Source organism: Brienomyrus brachyistius, chromosome 23 (assembly GCF_023856365.1).
Source record: "Brienomyrus brachyistius isolate T26 chromosome 23, BBRACH_0.4, whole genome shotgun sequence".
NCBI lineage: Eukaryota > Metazoa > Chordata > Actinopteri > Osteoglossiformes > Mormyridae > Brienomyrus > Brienomyrus brachyistius.
This window is the reverse complement of record NC_064555.1, coordinates 17716309-17732565: the sequence shown is the minus strand read 5'-3', so window position 1 is coordinate 17732565 and position 16257 is coordinate 17716309. Positions and strand designations below refer to the sequence as shown.

Here is a 16257-nt window from a genome sequence, read left to right as displayed (position 1 = left end):
CTTCCTGCAGAGGAGTATTTGGTGCATGATGAGGGGCCAGTGGAGCATGTTTAGAGTGCCGCGTTCAGGCCCCCGCGAGCAGCGTGCGGCCACCGCGTTCAGGCCCCCGCGAGCAGAGTGCACCCGCCCCCCCCCCCCATGGGCGCTGACCCTAGGTACCCCCGGTGTCCCGGCTGCATTCCTGTGGCAGTTCCGGGCGTAGGCTAGCTCTGCGGGGCCAATCTGAGGGGCCCCGGCCAGCCGCACAGATGCATTTCTGTCAGAGGGATGGGCGAGAGGGCCCGCCTGAATGGGGGCTTTCAGAGAGCGGCCCGGCCCAGGGGCGCGGGGGGGGGGGATCAGGCTTCAGCACCTGAGGAAACACAAATACGTTTACAGTCAAACGCTCATGTACAGACAGCGAAACACGCCGATTCACATGCACATTTACGGATTAGTTACACACCGATACACGTAACATGCACACGTACATGTTACACAAGCTGACACGGATACACGTACAGTCACACTGAAACACACCGATTCACACAGACATTTACAGTTTACTGTTACACACAGTTAGATGCATCAAAATAAACGTAGTACACACACTGAGTCAGGTACAGCCTAAAACACATAGCTACATGTACAGTCACGCTGAAATACAGTGATGCGCATGTGACTGCATGCACAGACAGACACCTGCAGGGGGCAGTGTGTGTCTGTGGGTTAGGACGGTGATGGTGACCCTTTAGTGGTGCCTGCAATCACGGCTGACATGGCACCCTGACCCTAACTCTGATCAAAAAGCCTTTAATCAATAAATCAATAAGGTCAACATATCCAGGAGTTATTAATTATTAAAGATTATTAATATACCCCTGATTGGATGGATATATTTTACACCCTTCCTCACTAAAAGCTATTTTTTGAAAATAATTATCCAGAAATCGGCCCGAAACTCCAGCAGAGAACCAGTACCGGCACTTCTGGATTCATCTTCCCCTAAAACAAACTAGAGCAGACAAGAGCTGGAAGGTGACACCAGTATCGCCCATGAGGGAACAGGCCGTGTGATAGAGGCGTAGGGAGATGGAGCTGGACAAAGGGAACTGCAGACTCATGAGCTCGTACACGCACACGCACACGCAGAGTTATTCATAATCAGGTGGTTTGTGGGAAGACATCCAGAGTGACTGAGACGTTGAGGATATACGGCCATGAAGCGCCTAGATGTGGGTGTGATGTGTAAGAGGCCTGCGTGCCGATGGAGTCCGAGACGCTCTGGGACCTGCCAGCCCTCCGGAGCCTTCTGTGGAGCTTATCTGATCTGTTACTCTCGTTTCCCTAATCTCTGCTTGCACCCCCCCCAGCACCGAGACACATCCTTCCTTGGCTGCCAGGGACCCCTCCCTCCTCAAAATAAATGTATACCAGTTTGAAAAGGGAAGATGTGGGGAAAAAAAGAGGAATTCATCACTGTTTATTTGAACAGCACCCAATTCCAGCCACAATCCCGTCCTTCCAGAAAAGTTGAGAACACAAGGCACCCCCGGCTCCAACCCCCCCCTTCCCCACACTTAAGGCCCCCCATCTCCACGCCCAAAGCCCATCCCTTGGGTTGTATGAAGGTATGTTTGTTCTTGCTCCCCTTTTCTGAGATTCTTCCAGGTTCCCGGGGCGGTATTTCCTCTCCTCACATGCGGCCGTGTGTGTGTGTGTGTGTGTGTGTGTGTGTGTGTGTTTTAAGGCATTGCTGTTGATAACCTTGTTCTCGCTCCCCACGCCTCTCAGTCCTCCTCCTGTCGTGCTCTGGCTTCTCTCCTGCTCACTTCTCCATCGCCTCTCCGTCGCTCCCGCCCGCCTGAGCCATGACGGCCCGTCTGCCCTTATGCGCGTCCCTGCTGCTCCTCTGCCTCCTCAGAGCCCACGCCAGTCTGGAGCTCCGCCACGCAGCTGCCATGGGTAAGAGCCCGCCTGGGCGCGGCAGGGAGTCCCGGTGGGGGGGTGCAGCGCTGCCGCCTGTGGATTGGGGTTTCATGCGCTGAGCAGAAATCCGGGGGGATACAGATATTACGCAGGTTATGGGAGTTGACCCCCTCACCCTGCTCCTTCAGGGAGACCCTGCTTACTGGTTCACGGTCACCAGTCCCGGGATACACGGAACTTCAGCTGGTTGTTTCAGGTGCCAAGTGAGACTTGGTGACCTAAGTGGGATTTGGGTGTCCGGAGCAGCTCCTGTCTGACTCTGGGTTTTTACATCCATCACTTAGTCAGCAGATATTCTATGACTTTTTTCAGCTTTCCTCGGTACTTAAATGCCTTCTGAGACCCGAAAGAGGCAATTTCTCCCTGTAGGAAAATCAGAAGCATTTCAGGGCTGGCAAGGGAAGGCAGTTTTGCGGCTGGACAATATTCTGCTCATGTTTGGATAAGGTCATCATCTGAAGAAGGGCTCGGACACTGTGTCATTGCTCCTTTTTCGCTGCTCTGAGCCTCCCGCACGTTCGGCGTTGCTCAGGGCTGAATGCTGCTCTCGAGTGAGGTGCTGAGATACCTTTGCAGTTGTGATTAAAGGCTACATTAGCTTTGCTCTGCTTTGCTGAATAATATCTCTCTAGGAGAGAACAAATGTTGTCAACTAACTGTGGACTTTAAAAACCGTGGCAGTTTTTTCCCCCAGTCTCTTAGTATGCAGTTGCATCACTCACGGCATTGTCATTATCGTACCCAAATGTCAGAGTAATAATTGAGCTTTTTCTGAATTTGCAGACGGGGCCCCCTGTGTCACTTGTTCTCCTGCCTAACGTGATGCCTGCAGCTCTCTCTTTTTATCAGACATGGCTCCTCTCTTCCTGTTTGGAGCCCCGCTGCAGTTCTGTGCTCTCATACTCGCAGGCTGCTGCAACTGCTTCACTGTTTTTTTTTTTATTCTGCATGAAATAAAAGAAACAAAGAAACATCTCAGGCTGAAAAGCCTCCTGTGGTCTATCTGATCCTTCCAGGATCTGGTCAGAGTGCTGGCCGATGCGGTGACTGCCTACTTCGGTGCGCAACGTGCAAGAGTAGCACTCAGGGGACTGAGATAAATGTTAAAACCCTTCTGGGGGTCTGCAGTGTGCGTGTGTGTGCAGGAGGGGGCAGCACTGGGCTGGAGCACCATGCAGCCTAATAGGGACTGAGTCTAACTCCAACAGAGAGGGATTGCCGGACAGTGTCAATGTCGTAGGTTTGGTTTCAGCTCTGGTAAAGGACCAAATCAACCCCCCTAAACAGACACAGCAGGTTGGGACGTGGCCTCCACACCGAAATCTCTGCCCTTGGGCAGTGTTTATCCAGTGGGTTTATCCAGTGCTTATTGGGCAGTGTGTCCAGTGGGTCAGGCTGTGGTTCCTGACGTTCTTGTCTGCTTGTGTAGTTTTACGATCAGCACTCGTTAACGTCTCTTGTGGCCCTTCAGACTGAGAGCAAGGACTTCAAGGACGCTGTGCAGGTTCACGTTTTTGCTTACAAAGATGTCAGATGTCCAAACCGGTTGTATGACAGACAGTCATCGCAGAGATTTCTCCGTGTTTCTATCTTTGCACAGCCGCGGGCCTGTGCAACACGCGGCCCACCGACCTGGTGTTCATCGTGGACAGCTCCCGCAGCGTCCGGCCCTCAGAGTTCGAGCAGGTCAAGGTCTTCCTGACGAAAGTGATCGATGGCCTGGACGTGGGGCCCAATGCCACCCGTGTGGGCGTCGTCAACTACGCCAGCCGCGTGAAGAACGAGGTGTCGCTGAAGACGTTCCGCACGAAGGCGGCCCTGGTGAAGGCTGTGAAACGCATCGAGCCGCTGTCTTCGGGCACCATGACAGGCTTGGCCATCCAGTTTGCCCTTAATGTGGCCTTCAGTGAGGTGGAGGGAGCCCGCCTTCGCTCGCCAGAGATCAGCAAGGTGGGGCCACAGCTTTTCCTCAGGGGCCACTGGAAGGGTACTGACAGCAGATGCGGGTGATATTTTGAGTTCAGCTTTCCAATGCATTTCTACACACACACAAACACACACACACGCACCCTACTGGACAATACCAGTACTGCACAAGGATGACATTCATCCATCAAGCTGCCATACGAAATCCAAACATTAAGTCCAATAGCACTATTAATCTTGTGCCGCTCCCACCCTCACAGGTGGCCATCATCGTGACGGATGGGCGCCCCCAGGACAACGTGCGAGATGTGGCGGTTCGGGCACGGGAGGCCGGCATCGAGCTGTTCGCCATCGGTGTGGGTCGCGTGGACATGAACACACTGAGGCAGATTGCCAGCGAGCCCCTGGACGAGCACGTGGACTACGTGGAGAGCTACAGCGTCATTGAGAAGCTCACCAAGAAGTTCCAGGAGGCATTCTGTGGTGAGTAGGCGGTGGCAGAGGGAGGAAGGGCGAGGTGGATAGAAGCTGAAGAAACAAACAACATGAGAGCGCCCTCTATAGGAGGAGGAATGCCATCATCGCCTAACCAACATGTTTGTCAGTCATGGCGGTGGATAAAAACCACAAATAGGGCTTACAAAATACACAAACGCAAATTAAACGTTATGTAATTATTATGCAGTCAAACATGACTAGCTACCCTGGATTAAGAGACGCAACCTGATAGAGGAAGTTACCTCATCGGCCAGCAAGTTTACCGCAAGTTTAACCACGTCATTCACAGTCAGTGTAGGCATGGTTTTGGTGGACTGAAATATTAATGCATGTTACATTTTTACAAAATATTGGGTAGGCAGATGCTTCTGTCTAAATTCATTGGCACAATGCCATTGGTGTGTGGAATCATGCTAGAAGCCTGGGATGACCTGCGTGTGTGTGTTTCAGTGTTACTGTGTATGGCTGTGTGTGTATGTGTTTGTGTGTGTGCATGTGTGTCAGTGTGTATGTGTGTGTCTGCTCTCCCCCACACCAACTGTAGAACCTTCCTCACATAACTCAGTCTCAGTCATAATGCCCCCCAGGACCAGGAGAGTTCACCTTAACTGTCATTCTGGGGAGGGGGGGTGGAGAGGTTAGCTGATCAGAGAGAGATTTTCCAGAAACATGTCATCTTTGCTGCAGTGTCACGTTTCCTTCACCCAAGGGGTGTATGGGGGCAGCTGAAAGCTCATTGGCCCCCGTTGTGCCCTCTCCCTCGTCACTCACCAATTCAAAGCATATCGTTGGCTAATGATAAGGTCTGCCGGTCTGTATGAATTAATAACTCCTCATATGCCCCCCCCCCCCACCTTAAAAAAATCAGAGAATCACCTGCGCTTCACCTCCTTCTCAACAAAGAGATTTAAATCTCCCTTTGGCTAGAACCAGACATTACCCTATCTGTGTGTTTCATAGATGGGCACTATTTGAAATACTTATTCTTGAAATATGCTGTTAAATGTCATTGTTGTCATCGTGCAATAAAGCGTAAACAGCTAAAGTTATGAATTCGACTGTTAAAAAATGCATGAACTTATCACATATTCCAATATGTATTTCAATATCGCCCATTGCTGTTCATTTTAATGATCCACTGCCAGAAAGCAAGTTAAATGCAAGAGTCACACTAATAATCATAGTAGTCATTAATAATAGTCATTAATACACCAAAACATGTATGGATCTATGAGTCAAAGATTGTGGATTTATGAACTAAAGGAAAGTGGATCCTTAAAATAACCCCTCGTTCTACCTCATCTCTGTTCTGTGACTGATATAGTTTTATTTTTTCTCCCTTAACTCTGCCCCAATCGTTGCCCTCTGTGTCTGCGCACACCTGCACACACCTGCGCACATCTGCATGGGCCTGCGCAGTGTCTGATCTGTGCGCGACAGGGGACCATGACTGCGATCAGGTATGCGTCAGTGTGCCTGGCTCGTACAAGTGTGCCTGCAATGAGGGATTCACACTTATGGAGGATGGCAGGACATGCAAGGGTGAGTCGGACATGTTGGACAGGTGCAGGCGACTGTGGTCATTTAATCCTAAAGAGAGGGATAGAGACGGTGGTAACTCAGAAGTTTGATTCCAGGCTGACTGGCTTTCGCCTGTCACACCTATAACCAAACCACTCCATGCCAAGGGAGTCGTTAGGTCCAATCACTCGGGACTATAGCCCCCTGTATTTTAACCCTAACCCCCGAGTATTTGACCCCGATGTCTATCTTCCTTCAACAAAACCTAAAGTCAAGCCCCAGGTAAACTTGACTTAAGCCCCTGATTTTTTTTCAATAGCGACACACACTCTGTACTCCATGTTCTGGTATGTAGGAGCATATCATCTCTCCCAGCCTGTCATATTCCTCTTTCTCAACAGCCTGCAGCAGTGCAGCAACCGACGTGGTCTTCATGATCGACGGCTCGAAAAGCGTTCGTCCCGAGAACTTCGAACTGGTGAAGAAGTTCATCAACCAGATCGTGGACAAGCTGGAAGTGGCCGAGAACAAAGCGCACGTGGGTCTGGTGCAGTACTCCAGCTCCGTGCGCCAGGAGTTCCCACTTGGCCTCCACAACAACAAGAAGGACCTGAAGGAGGCTGTGAAGAAGATGGACTATATGGAACGTGGCACCATGACGGGCCAGGCCCTGCGATTCCTGGTGGACAACAGCTTCACTCCCAACCAGGGCTCCCGGCCAGGTGTCGCCAAGGTGGGCATCGTTTTCACCGACGGCCGCTCGCAGGACTACATCGGAGAGGCCGCCAAGAAGGCGAAGGAGCTGGGTGAGTGACAGCGGCCGTCATGCCAACGTGACAACTGCTGCTTCAAGTTAGCAGCTTTATTCTTGAACGTTGTAGTGAACCTGGTTAAAATGGCCTGCATGAATTGTAACGTGTATAAATCCAGGACTAAAAATGTATGCCGTGGGTGTGGGGAATGCGGTGGAGGATGAGCTGAGGGAGATCGCATCAGAGCCCACCAAAGATCACTACTTCTACACTGCCGACTTCAAGACCATGAACCAGATTGCCAACAAGCTGCACGTGAACATCTGTGAAGGTGAGGGAGCAGCAGAGGCCTTCACACACGCACACATGCACACTGCTTCACACACACAAGTGTTGCTTCACACACAAATGATGCTTCACACACACAAGTGCTGCTTCACAAAATCTTTGCTTCTGTCTTGATTCTTTCAGAGGAGAACCCCTGTGAATGTGACTCAATCGTCAGCTTCCAGAAAAAAGTAGAAAATGCCATACAGGCATTAACAAAAAAATATATCCTTTACTTACCTTTATACACAAATTACAACAGTACATAGTACCTTTGTGATGAGGAAAGCAAGAGTGGAATAGAAAAGATGTACTTTCAATGGTGTATGATGATGTAAGATATACTTTCATCACTATCAACCGAAGTATCGAAAATCTAGTAGGAGAAGACAGTAACAGGAGGAGGAAGGGCCGAAATGTAAAGAGTGAAGTCGGATGACTAGTACAATGAGGATTGCCCATTGTGTTATGTGTGATGGGCAATTGTGATAGGGAGTCTGCGCATTCCAATGTTTCCTTGACGACAGTATCACTGGAGAGTGTAACGAAGAGGATCGCAGCACTGGAGAACAAGATCGTCTGAGCAGTGTTCCTCCATCCAGACTCTCTTCTGACCCCCTGCCCCACATTCTGTTCTTATTTGTAAACAACATACCGTAAAATATTAAAGAGAAGCATAAATTCACCCTGATTCCGCACCAGCACCCCTCCGCCCCTCGGCCCATCCCCATCCATCTCTGCCCTCCATCTGTCTCGCTAAGAAAGCAGCTTGACCGAAATATTTAAAGGTTATTAGAGGTACAGTTCATGAGTGTTTACAGTGAAAACCAAGATATAATCATGAGGCCTCAGCGTCATCCATGGTAGCTATGGCAACACCCCTTGTCTATATAACTCCATGCATTTGTGCAAGCTGGTCACCAGGGACAGAGCACACTGTGCACTGGCGTTTCTTCAGTTGGGTGTTCAGAGCCTACAAGTGCATTTTGCAAGCCCAAAATGTGATTCCATCAGTGGTGTGGGTCTCAAATATTTCTGCATCTTCCTCTGTACTCCACTTGGTTTCTACTTTTTCTCCTTCGCAAAGCCCTTATTTTATATAAGTTATATATGAAACTAATTTAATATAAGATGTGACCTCACAAGTATATGTACTGTCTTTTTTAAGTTACATAGCACAGGCAAGCAGGAGAGTGCCACAGTGTAGAGGGAGAGATGCAGTTTGTGTGTGAGACGTTTCAGTTCTGACTCCACACACGGTGTCACCACACAGTGTCAGGCGTATGCTACAGAATCCCAGCCAATGATTTATTTATTTTTATTTTTTGGGGGGGGAGGGGTGGAATAATGCGATTAACCTGTAGTGTGACCCAAAAAGAAAGACAAGACACAGGTAAGGAGAACATTGTGGAAACATGTTTGCATGTTAGCAGATCCCTCCATAAACACCACGACACGTGACAAGTAAATAAAAACGTGGAGGTACGACCAACCAGAGGATCAAAAATGGTTCGCCTGTGTGGTGGAAGAAAACTAAAACAGTAATGCCAGCAATAAAAAATAGAAAGACTGAAAATAAAGACTGCTTACTTGTGTCGTGTGTATTAATTGTAATAGCTGTCAAAAAAGATCATTGTGGACTAGAAATAATTGGTATTCTTTCTTAATTTAATACCCACGTTTTCATCAATATAACTACTCTCAAGTGGATTTGATAAAAACTAAAAAGGTTTTCTACAAAAAACGTAATGATGTAACAGTATAACGTCTACGCACCTGAGGCAGCGCGTAGGCGATGTATAACAAAAAGTCTAATAAAACAATGTTCTAACTGCACACAGACAAATTCGGCCTATCAACACGATGCGTTTTATACAATGTATTTTATTCCCTAATATTTCCCAATAAAGCACAAACTCTGGTAGTTAAATGATAAACAGGTGATTTCCTAATACTTGGATATGATTACGTGATGGAGGGGGGTTCCCTAAATCGGTAGAGCGCGCATGCGCCACATTCCCGGAAATGCCTGCACTCCTCTGCGCTCTTACGTAACGCGACGCCGCAGTAAAGCCGGTGGCGGCGGCTCCCGCTATGACACCGAGTAGCGAGACGCCGCGCGCAGCTCTGCACACCCACTCCGCTTTAGCTTCACGGAGACAATTGCCCTTTTCATTTAGCGTTGATCGCGAGGCAGCAGCACAGATTTAGCGCCGTCTTTGGTCGCTATGGTCGTTATCGTTATAACCCGAACGGCGTCTGTTGGACTTTCTCCTAATTACACTATACCTTCGCCTGGAAACCGGCGGGCGGCTGAGCCCAACTCGAGCTCTTAGACCCGAAACATCCAGATCAGCCTGAACTCGGACACAGGCGACACAGGATGCTGGACATGATGCCGGCGACGGCGTCGGGCTGTGTGGGCGAAGCGAGCCCTCAGGAACCGGAGGACCTGCACCGGGAGACGGTGGCCGTGCCGAGCTCCGGCAGACTGTCGCGTCTGTGCAGCAGAGACGAGAAGGAACGAGCGGCGGCGCTGGAGGCGCTGAGCCGCGGTGTGCTATCCTCGGCGAGCCCCGGTGCGGACGGCGAGCAGGGGCTCCAGCGGAACACCCTCCTCCACCTCCTTCGGGTGTCCAGGACATGCCCCTTGCCGGACATCAGAGAAAGAGCGGCGGAGTTGCTGCGGATGGCGCAGGTAACGGCGGGGAGCGCTCCGGTCCGCCTTAAACACCGGCCATCGGAAGCCCCTCAGCTATTTTAACTTAAGAAACTAGTCAGGTTAATTAACCTCAGAAAGTTAAACAACAACCCCGTCCGTAATTATGTGGGAGTCGCCAAACGAATCGCGTTATTCATGTGTTCGTAGTTTAATTAATTTAAACGTGCGGCCGAGGGAGGGACAGGTAGATCCCCGCGGGCGGCGGCATTTACACGGGCAGCGGGTCTCTAAGCCGCGTACCGGAGGTTAGTCACCCGGATATAATGAAGCCCATCCCGGGGGGCGTGATGGCAGCCCTGCTGCCGGCGTTACGCCCGGAGCTCAATTAAACGGGGCGGAAAGAGGAAGATCAGTGAGTCACGGTGACCGGGCTGACCCGTCTGTCCGCCGGCGGATTGCCTGCAGGTTACATCAGAAAGGCAGGCGCCTCCGGCTTGGACATGATGCAACACGGGGCGGCTCTTTAGTCCTGGCCGCCCCTTTGCCTCGGTTAGATCTGGGTCCGATGGGTCAGGTGCGATATGTGATACGCGACTTAACGCAGACTCATGTGCACCTTTCAGCAGCGATCGAAGGAAAATATTCATCATCATTTGCTGCAATTAGTATCGGTGTGTGCACAGTTGCAATACAGATACTGTGGGATTCTATGTGCAATATGCATGGGACAGTTGGCATGACTGACATATTGTGACAGGTGTGAGGTAGATATGTGGTTCTCATAGGCAAATGGTGCCCTCAAGAAAGTCTGAGATTACGTACGGTGTTTCGAATGTGACGGTGAACATCATCCTATTAGGCATGATTTGCGTTGTTGTTTTCTGTTCCAGGCCCGTGGTGTTGAGGTTCCTCAGGCTCTGGTTACAGGACCCAGCGCCTTCATCCCTGCTGAGGAGATCTGTCTGTCTGTCAGTAAATCTGCTCGTACTTGTGCGTGAACATTAGGTGGCGCTGTATGACTGTGTGTGTGTGTCTGTACATTATTGCCTTTGTGGATGGTGGTGTTTTATGGACCTTTAGTTAAATTCCTTCACCTACAACCTAAAGTCTACACTTCTTTGTGAAATGTTCACATTTGCTGAACTGTGACACATGCCTGACCCCACCCCCCCCAATCCTGGTCAGATCCTGCAGGAACTGGGGGGGCTGCCGGACCTGGTGGAGGCCTTCCTGTCCACGGGGCGCGTTGACCACGTCACCATGGTGATGGCGCTGCACCCCTCCTACCTGCGCTGCTTCCTGCGTACCCAGCAGGCTTTGCTGCAGCTGGACGGACCCCTGCCCTGCGACTGGAGGCACTACATCGTCGTCATGGTGGGAGTGACGCTCGCTGGGCACATTTCTGCTGCTTTCTGCCCCGGGGGTGTCGATCCAGCGTCCTTCTGGGTTCCCTCCACATGTTCTCCCCAGCTGTGGATTGGTCAGCTTGACGTATCTGTGTTTATCTGGCGATGCACTTTGGGGGGGGGGGTGTAGGGAGTGTAACAGAAAGCTGAGGCCGCGGAAAGCTCCGCCTCCTTTGGCTGACCGCCGTCTGGCTGGTGTGGGTGCTGCTTGCGGTGGGGGGGGGACTTTCCTTCCTCTGGCAGCTGTAGTTTGGGTTTGCTGTGCGTTGTCTCGCTCACAGACATGGTACCTGCTTCGGCTGTCATCTCACAGGAGTGTCGCACAAACACGCGAAAGCAACATGAATTTGAATTTCATGAGTAAACAATGGTGATTACTATGTGTATTGCTAACATAGGGGGCTGTGTAGTTTTAACGTGAGGGTATCCTTGTAGGAATACCTGGTTGCCACAGTAACAGTCCTGTGGCGGTACGGTGCAGTATTGATACACATGTGATGGTCATGCACCTCTATGTTGTGATGAGGCATCTGCCATCCCTCTTATCGAGGGGCGTGTGTGATTGCAGGACCTCATGCATGCGAGCCTCGTTCATCAGTCCTCCGTGTCACGGTCCCGGTGCCACCCTGCTGTCTCCACAGGCCTCGGCTCGCCACCGGTGCTCGTACCTGGTGCAGCTGCACAGTGACGCCTTCCTGCAGGCAGGGGGGGACGAGCGCTGGCTGCAGGGGCTGCACTGCGTGCCCGCCAAGCTGCGACACCTCAACCTGTTGAACAAGCTTCTGGCCCACCGGCCCTGGCTGCTGGCCCAGGAGCACATTGCGGTGAGTGGGCTGCCCCGGCGCACACCCACCACCTCGCCGCTCGGCTCTCATCATAACCACATCGTTTCTGACCGTTTTAAAGTTTGCCTGTTGAGCTCAGTATGCCGAGGCTAGTCGCGTTAAAAGACGAGTCCCTGATGTTATATCGGATTCGCGAAGGATCCACCAGCACTGGGCCGTATAAACACTGCTAAGCTGCCCATTTGCACTGCAGTGTTTCCGTTTGCAGTGCCCCGCATTGCTGTGTACCTGCAATACTTACACTGTGCCATTGTTCTTGTGTTAGGATCTGAAATGAACGTTTTGTCTCAACCTGCTAAGGTGGTTGGCAGACAAGAGAATGCACCAGCCAAGCCTGATTTTGTTACTGCCCAAAAATAATTGCCTTTTTGTGTTGCATATACATTTATTGTCATCCTAAAGGTTGACTAACTCCTTGTAAATATCGCCACATTACTTTTAATTAGACTGACGGTGCAGCGAACTGGCAACAAGTGATAATTATCTGCGTTCTGTGAAGACCAGTCCCTTCTCTGCTTCTGATTGGCTTTTTTTTTTGTTTGGTTACGGTTATTGTCAGATGGTTGGTTAGATTAGGCTTAGATGAAAAATGCCAAAGGCAATCAGAGGCAGAATAGTGGCGGGACTTCACTGGGTGTGTGTGTGCGGGCGCGGGCGTGTGAAACTGGCGGGGAAAAGGAGCCGAATGGCCGTAAATCAAATGCAGTAGAGACTGCAGAGGACAGTGTTTTATTACATGACTTTTGGTGCAAACATTTCCATTCCAGTGTGGCAGTCAGTCTTCGCCAAACTGAATCTACCTGCATTTGGTGCCTGGCGAATTTCAGGTCTAGAAAGTACAAATCCAGACCAAGGCTTTGTTTCAACCAATCAACTTTCTGGACCTGAACTTTCCGCCACCAGGTGTAACTTTAGGACCCTGACTGTCTAATTGTTTATGTATTTTGCCCTTATTGCTGGAGGCGACTTTTCCAGGCTGCTTATCCAGTTTCGCTTCATGTCTGTGAAATGAGTGACTTGACTTTTCTTGGAATCTGACAAAGCTGAAATCATTCCCCCCCCCCCAGGACTTGGTCTGTCCCACCAGCGAGCAACGCTGGTCACTTGCAGAGCTCATTCACGCTGTGGTCATCCTGGTCCATGCCCACTCGCTGTCCTCGTTCGTCTGGGGCTGTGGCATCAACCCTGAGCTCGACCACGTCGGGGGACACACTTTCCGGCCGCCCTCCCCCTCTGCCCACGTCTCCCGCAGTCCTGCACACGAAAGTGCCACTGAATGCCAGGGGGTGAGTCCGGCGCCCGGGGTTGGGCCAGGCCTTCGAATGGAGCCTTGTGACTGGTGCGAATGGTGACTGTGGTCCGGCAGGAGGCTGAGCCGGGCATGTCTGTCCCCTGGAACCAGGGAGCCAACGGCGAGCATGAGGTGGAGCTGCTGATGGAGAGAATGCAGCTTCTACAGCGGCAGCAGGAGCAGGAGGAGTTCAGCCCGGAGGAGATGGTGACTCGCTTCGAGAGGGAGCGGAGCGAGAGGCTGCTGGGTCAGCTGAGCGGTGTGTGCCGTGCCGGGGGGGGCGGGGGTGGGCTGTTGTGTGCACCTCCCTGTAGACTTCAGCTTCATATAACGATGGAGAACAGATGGCAGATAAGAGCGGGAACAATAACTTGCATGTAATATAAAAGCATGCAAGTAGGAGCACAGAGTGCTGAGGTTAGAGTGGCAGTGTTACTCTCGGGTGTTGATGTGCAGGTCCTGTAGCGCCTCCTGGAGGGGGGAGGGGGAAAACCCCAACCATCCTGCACAGTGACCTGTCAGTACGCATTGAGTGTGATGCAGAGATTATTATTATTAATAATATATGTGCTTAAATTCATGCTTGTGTGTGACCCCTGGATGGTCCCTGATGACCTGCGTACCCCCCTCCCCCCGCCAGACGTGCCCTGTGCCCTCCCGGACAGTGTGTCCCGTTTTGCCGAGGATGCTGAATTTGACTACCAGGACTTCGCCCCCCGTGGGGAGCAGGCCCCGCCCACACTCCGAGCACAGGTACGCGAGGGACTTGGCGGAATAATGGGAGGCCGGCACACCTGTGTAATACTCATGCGCGGCGCGAATGTTTACTTTGTGTCGTGTGTGAAACGCTGAACCGTGCAGGTTTTTTCGTGGGAGGATCACGGCTTCTCGCTGATGAACCGGCTGTACCCGGAAATAGGCCAACTGCTGGACGAGAAGTTCCAGGTGGTGTCCAACCTGACCTATCGCACCATGGCCATGCACTGCGACGTGGAGACCTCCATGCTCCGCAAGGCCGTCCAGAACTACATCCAGTGCGTCTTCGGCATCCGGTGGGTCCCTGCTCCGTGACGCGTTATTGTAGGTATAGCGATGATGTCATACTTTATAATCCATCGCTGTTAATGTTGATGATTCATTTAACATTAATTCTTTAGCTCGCTACGCTGCGCCTATATTGACTGGTTAGGATTCCACCCAACACCCAGCTGAATATTCTATGGACTTCACTGAATCCTCCCTCTGTGTCACCATATCAGTTCCTACATCAGCTGACCTACTGCCTTCCCTCATGATTATGCAGATTTTATAATGAGATTTTCAAAGCCACAAACACCCAGGGTCTGTGACAGGGGTCTGTAAGGCGTAAGATCTGAGACGCTTCTAGAAGGCTGCTTCGAGAGCGCTGTTAGCCCAGCCGGCTCGTCGCCGTGGCCCTGGATACGAGTCCTGTCCCGCTGTGCAGGTACGATGACTACGATTACGGTGACGTCAACCAGCTACTGGAGCTCCAGCTGAAGGTCTACATCAAAACGGTGGCCTGCCATCCCGAGGAGACCTCGGCCCGCATGTACGCCGCATTCTGGAGGCACTTCCGGCACTCGGAGAAGGTGAGGCGTGTGCCGCAGGAGTTTCGTTTGCTCTGCGCCTCCTGTTGCAGCAAGAGCAGTGAAACTCAACCACACAGCTCTGCCGCAATAACTGCAGGCACTCATGCGGCGCTGCTCTGAGTCAGAACGGCGTGGCGGCTTTTGCTATAATGAGAACTCTCTCTCTGTCTCTCTCTCTCGACCAGGTGCACGTTAACCTCCTCCTCCTGGAGGCCCGCCTGCAGGCCGCCCTGCTTTATGCCCTCAGGGCCATCATGCGTTACATGATGTGATCAGATGCCCCACCCATCCTTGCATCACATGCTACGAACGAGGGGGCAGCACCGCACTGCAGAAGTACACACTACACTGACGGGGGGGGGGGATGGGGCACATATAGCTCTTGCACTACTGTGAATCGTGATACCAGGAGGATGCCTCTGAACTGGAAGTAATCTCTGAAATGTACCCAGCTGGAAGGGCCGCCTTGCTGTCCCCCCTGTCAGCTGTCACCTTCAGCTGCTGCTATCTGTCAGACCTGGTCCCCCATCCAGCTCACGGCCGCGATGAAGTATCACGCCGCTGACGCGTCACTTCTGGCTTCCTGCCTGCACGGTTACTGCCTTTTGTTTTAAATATCACTCACAGTATTTATTTAATGTGTTCAGGGATCTTCCTCTCAGGGTGTCGTGTGAACTCTTAAAATGTGAGAATGCCACTTGACCTCTCGGTTTGGCCGCAGTGAGCCGAACTGCTTAAGGCAACCAGCGTTTGGACGTTGGGAGAGTTAACGAGGAAAATAAAGTAACCTTGTTCTGCTATTTCTATGAAGCTGGTGATGTTACTCCGATGTATTTTGTATGCACATTATTTTATTAAAAAGCAGCAAAATTGACCACTCTGTCCTGTCTGTGAGATATGAATAATACGGCCAGCGATTTCAGGTTCTGGTTGTAGTTTGCCTGCATTTCCACACGAGGGAGATAAAAGGTCACAATAAGCCGCGCTTCGTAGAGCGGCCGCTGTACCGTACTTCCGAATATACGGGAAAAGGTGGTTTGTTAAACAAATGCACTTTCCGAAAAAGACCCGCAAAACATGGAGGAAATAGCTCTAAGAATATGTCCAGTCTCACTTCTCTTTTAATTATTTTCACAGAATCTGACGGTCTGCGACATCGAGTCCTTCCTGTTCTCTGTCCTGCTCTTGCTGGTTATAGACGTTAACTCACCACCGTCTTTAATACCCATCTTTGTGTTCTCGGTACACGATCAAAGCAGCCAAGAATGATTGTTGGGCAGCATCACTGGCGTTGAATCAGATAAAGTATCTTGAACTACTTGCTTTAATTTTTCTTAATAAAGGAAGAACCGGATACACACCAAGACAGTAGCATAGGGCTGATTAAGTCACTTGCGTTCTGGCCGATTTGAATGAGCTGGGTACCTTTGCTGTGACTGGCGGCCCGGAGC

General features: G+C 51.2%; 2 protein-coding genes across 4 annotated transcripts; both read left to right on the top strand.

Moving 5' to 3' along the window:
- The first annotated feature begins 124 nt into the window (after positions 1 to 124).
- matn1 (matrilin 1) lies at positions 125 to 7677 on the top strand. 2 transcript variants are annotated; one of them, XM_048992924.1, is made up of 9 exons: positions 125 to 1610; positions 1774 to 1944; positions 3569 to 3918; positions 4155 to 4377; positions 5812 to 5934; positions 6315 to 6719; positions 6844 to 6996; positions 7137 to 7217; positions 7526 to 7677. In XM_048992924.1, exons 2-9 carry the CDS (start codon positions 1851 to 1853, stop codon positions 7573 to 7575), a joined length of 1479 nt encoding a protein of 492 aa, XP_048848881.1. In that variant the 5' UTR covers positions 125 to 1610; positions 1774 to 1850; the 3' UTR covers positions 7576 to 7677. The 2 variants fall into 2 exon arrangements, with proteins under 2 accessions (XP_048848881.1, XP_048848882.1); XM_048992925.1 differs by lacking the exon at positions 5812 to 5934 and having other exon boundaries at positions 125 to 1944.
- A 1323-nt stretch (positions 7678 to 9000) lies between these two features.
- sesn2 (sestrin 2) lies at positions 9001 to 15680 on the top strand. Of its 2 annotated transcripts, none has more exons than XM_048992920.1 (10): positions 9001 to 9690; positions 10545 to 10622; positions 10840 to 11028; positions 11702 to 11884; positions 12973 to 13191; positions 13272 to 13455; positions 13837 to 13949; positions 14058 to 14248; positions 14662 to 14806; positions 14992 to 15680. In XM_048992920.1, exons 1-10 carry the CDS (start codon positions 9376 to 9378, stop codon positions 15076 to 15078), a joined length of 1704 nt encoding a protein of 567 aa, XP_048848877.1. In that variant the 5' UTR covers positions 9001 to 9375; the 3' UTR covers positions 15079 to 15680. The 2 variants fall into 2 exon arrangements, with proteins under 2 accessions (XP_048848877.1, XP_048848878.1); XM_048992921.1 differs by having other exon boundaries at positions 9003 to 9690; positions 13308 to 13455.
- Positions 15681 to 16257: the final 577 nt, after the last annotated feature.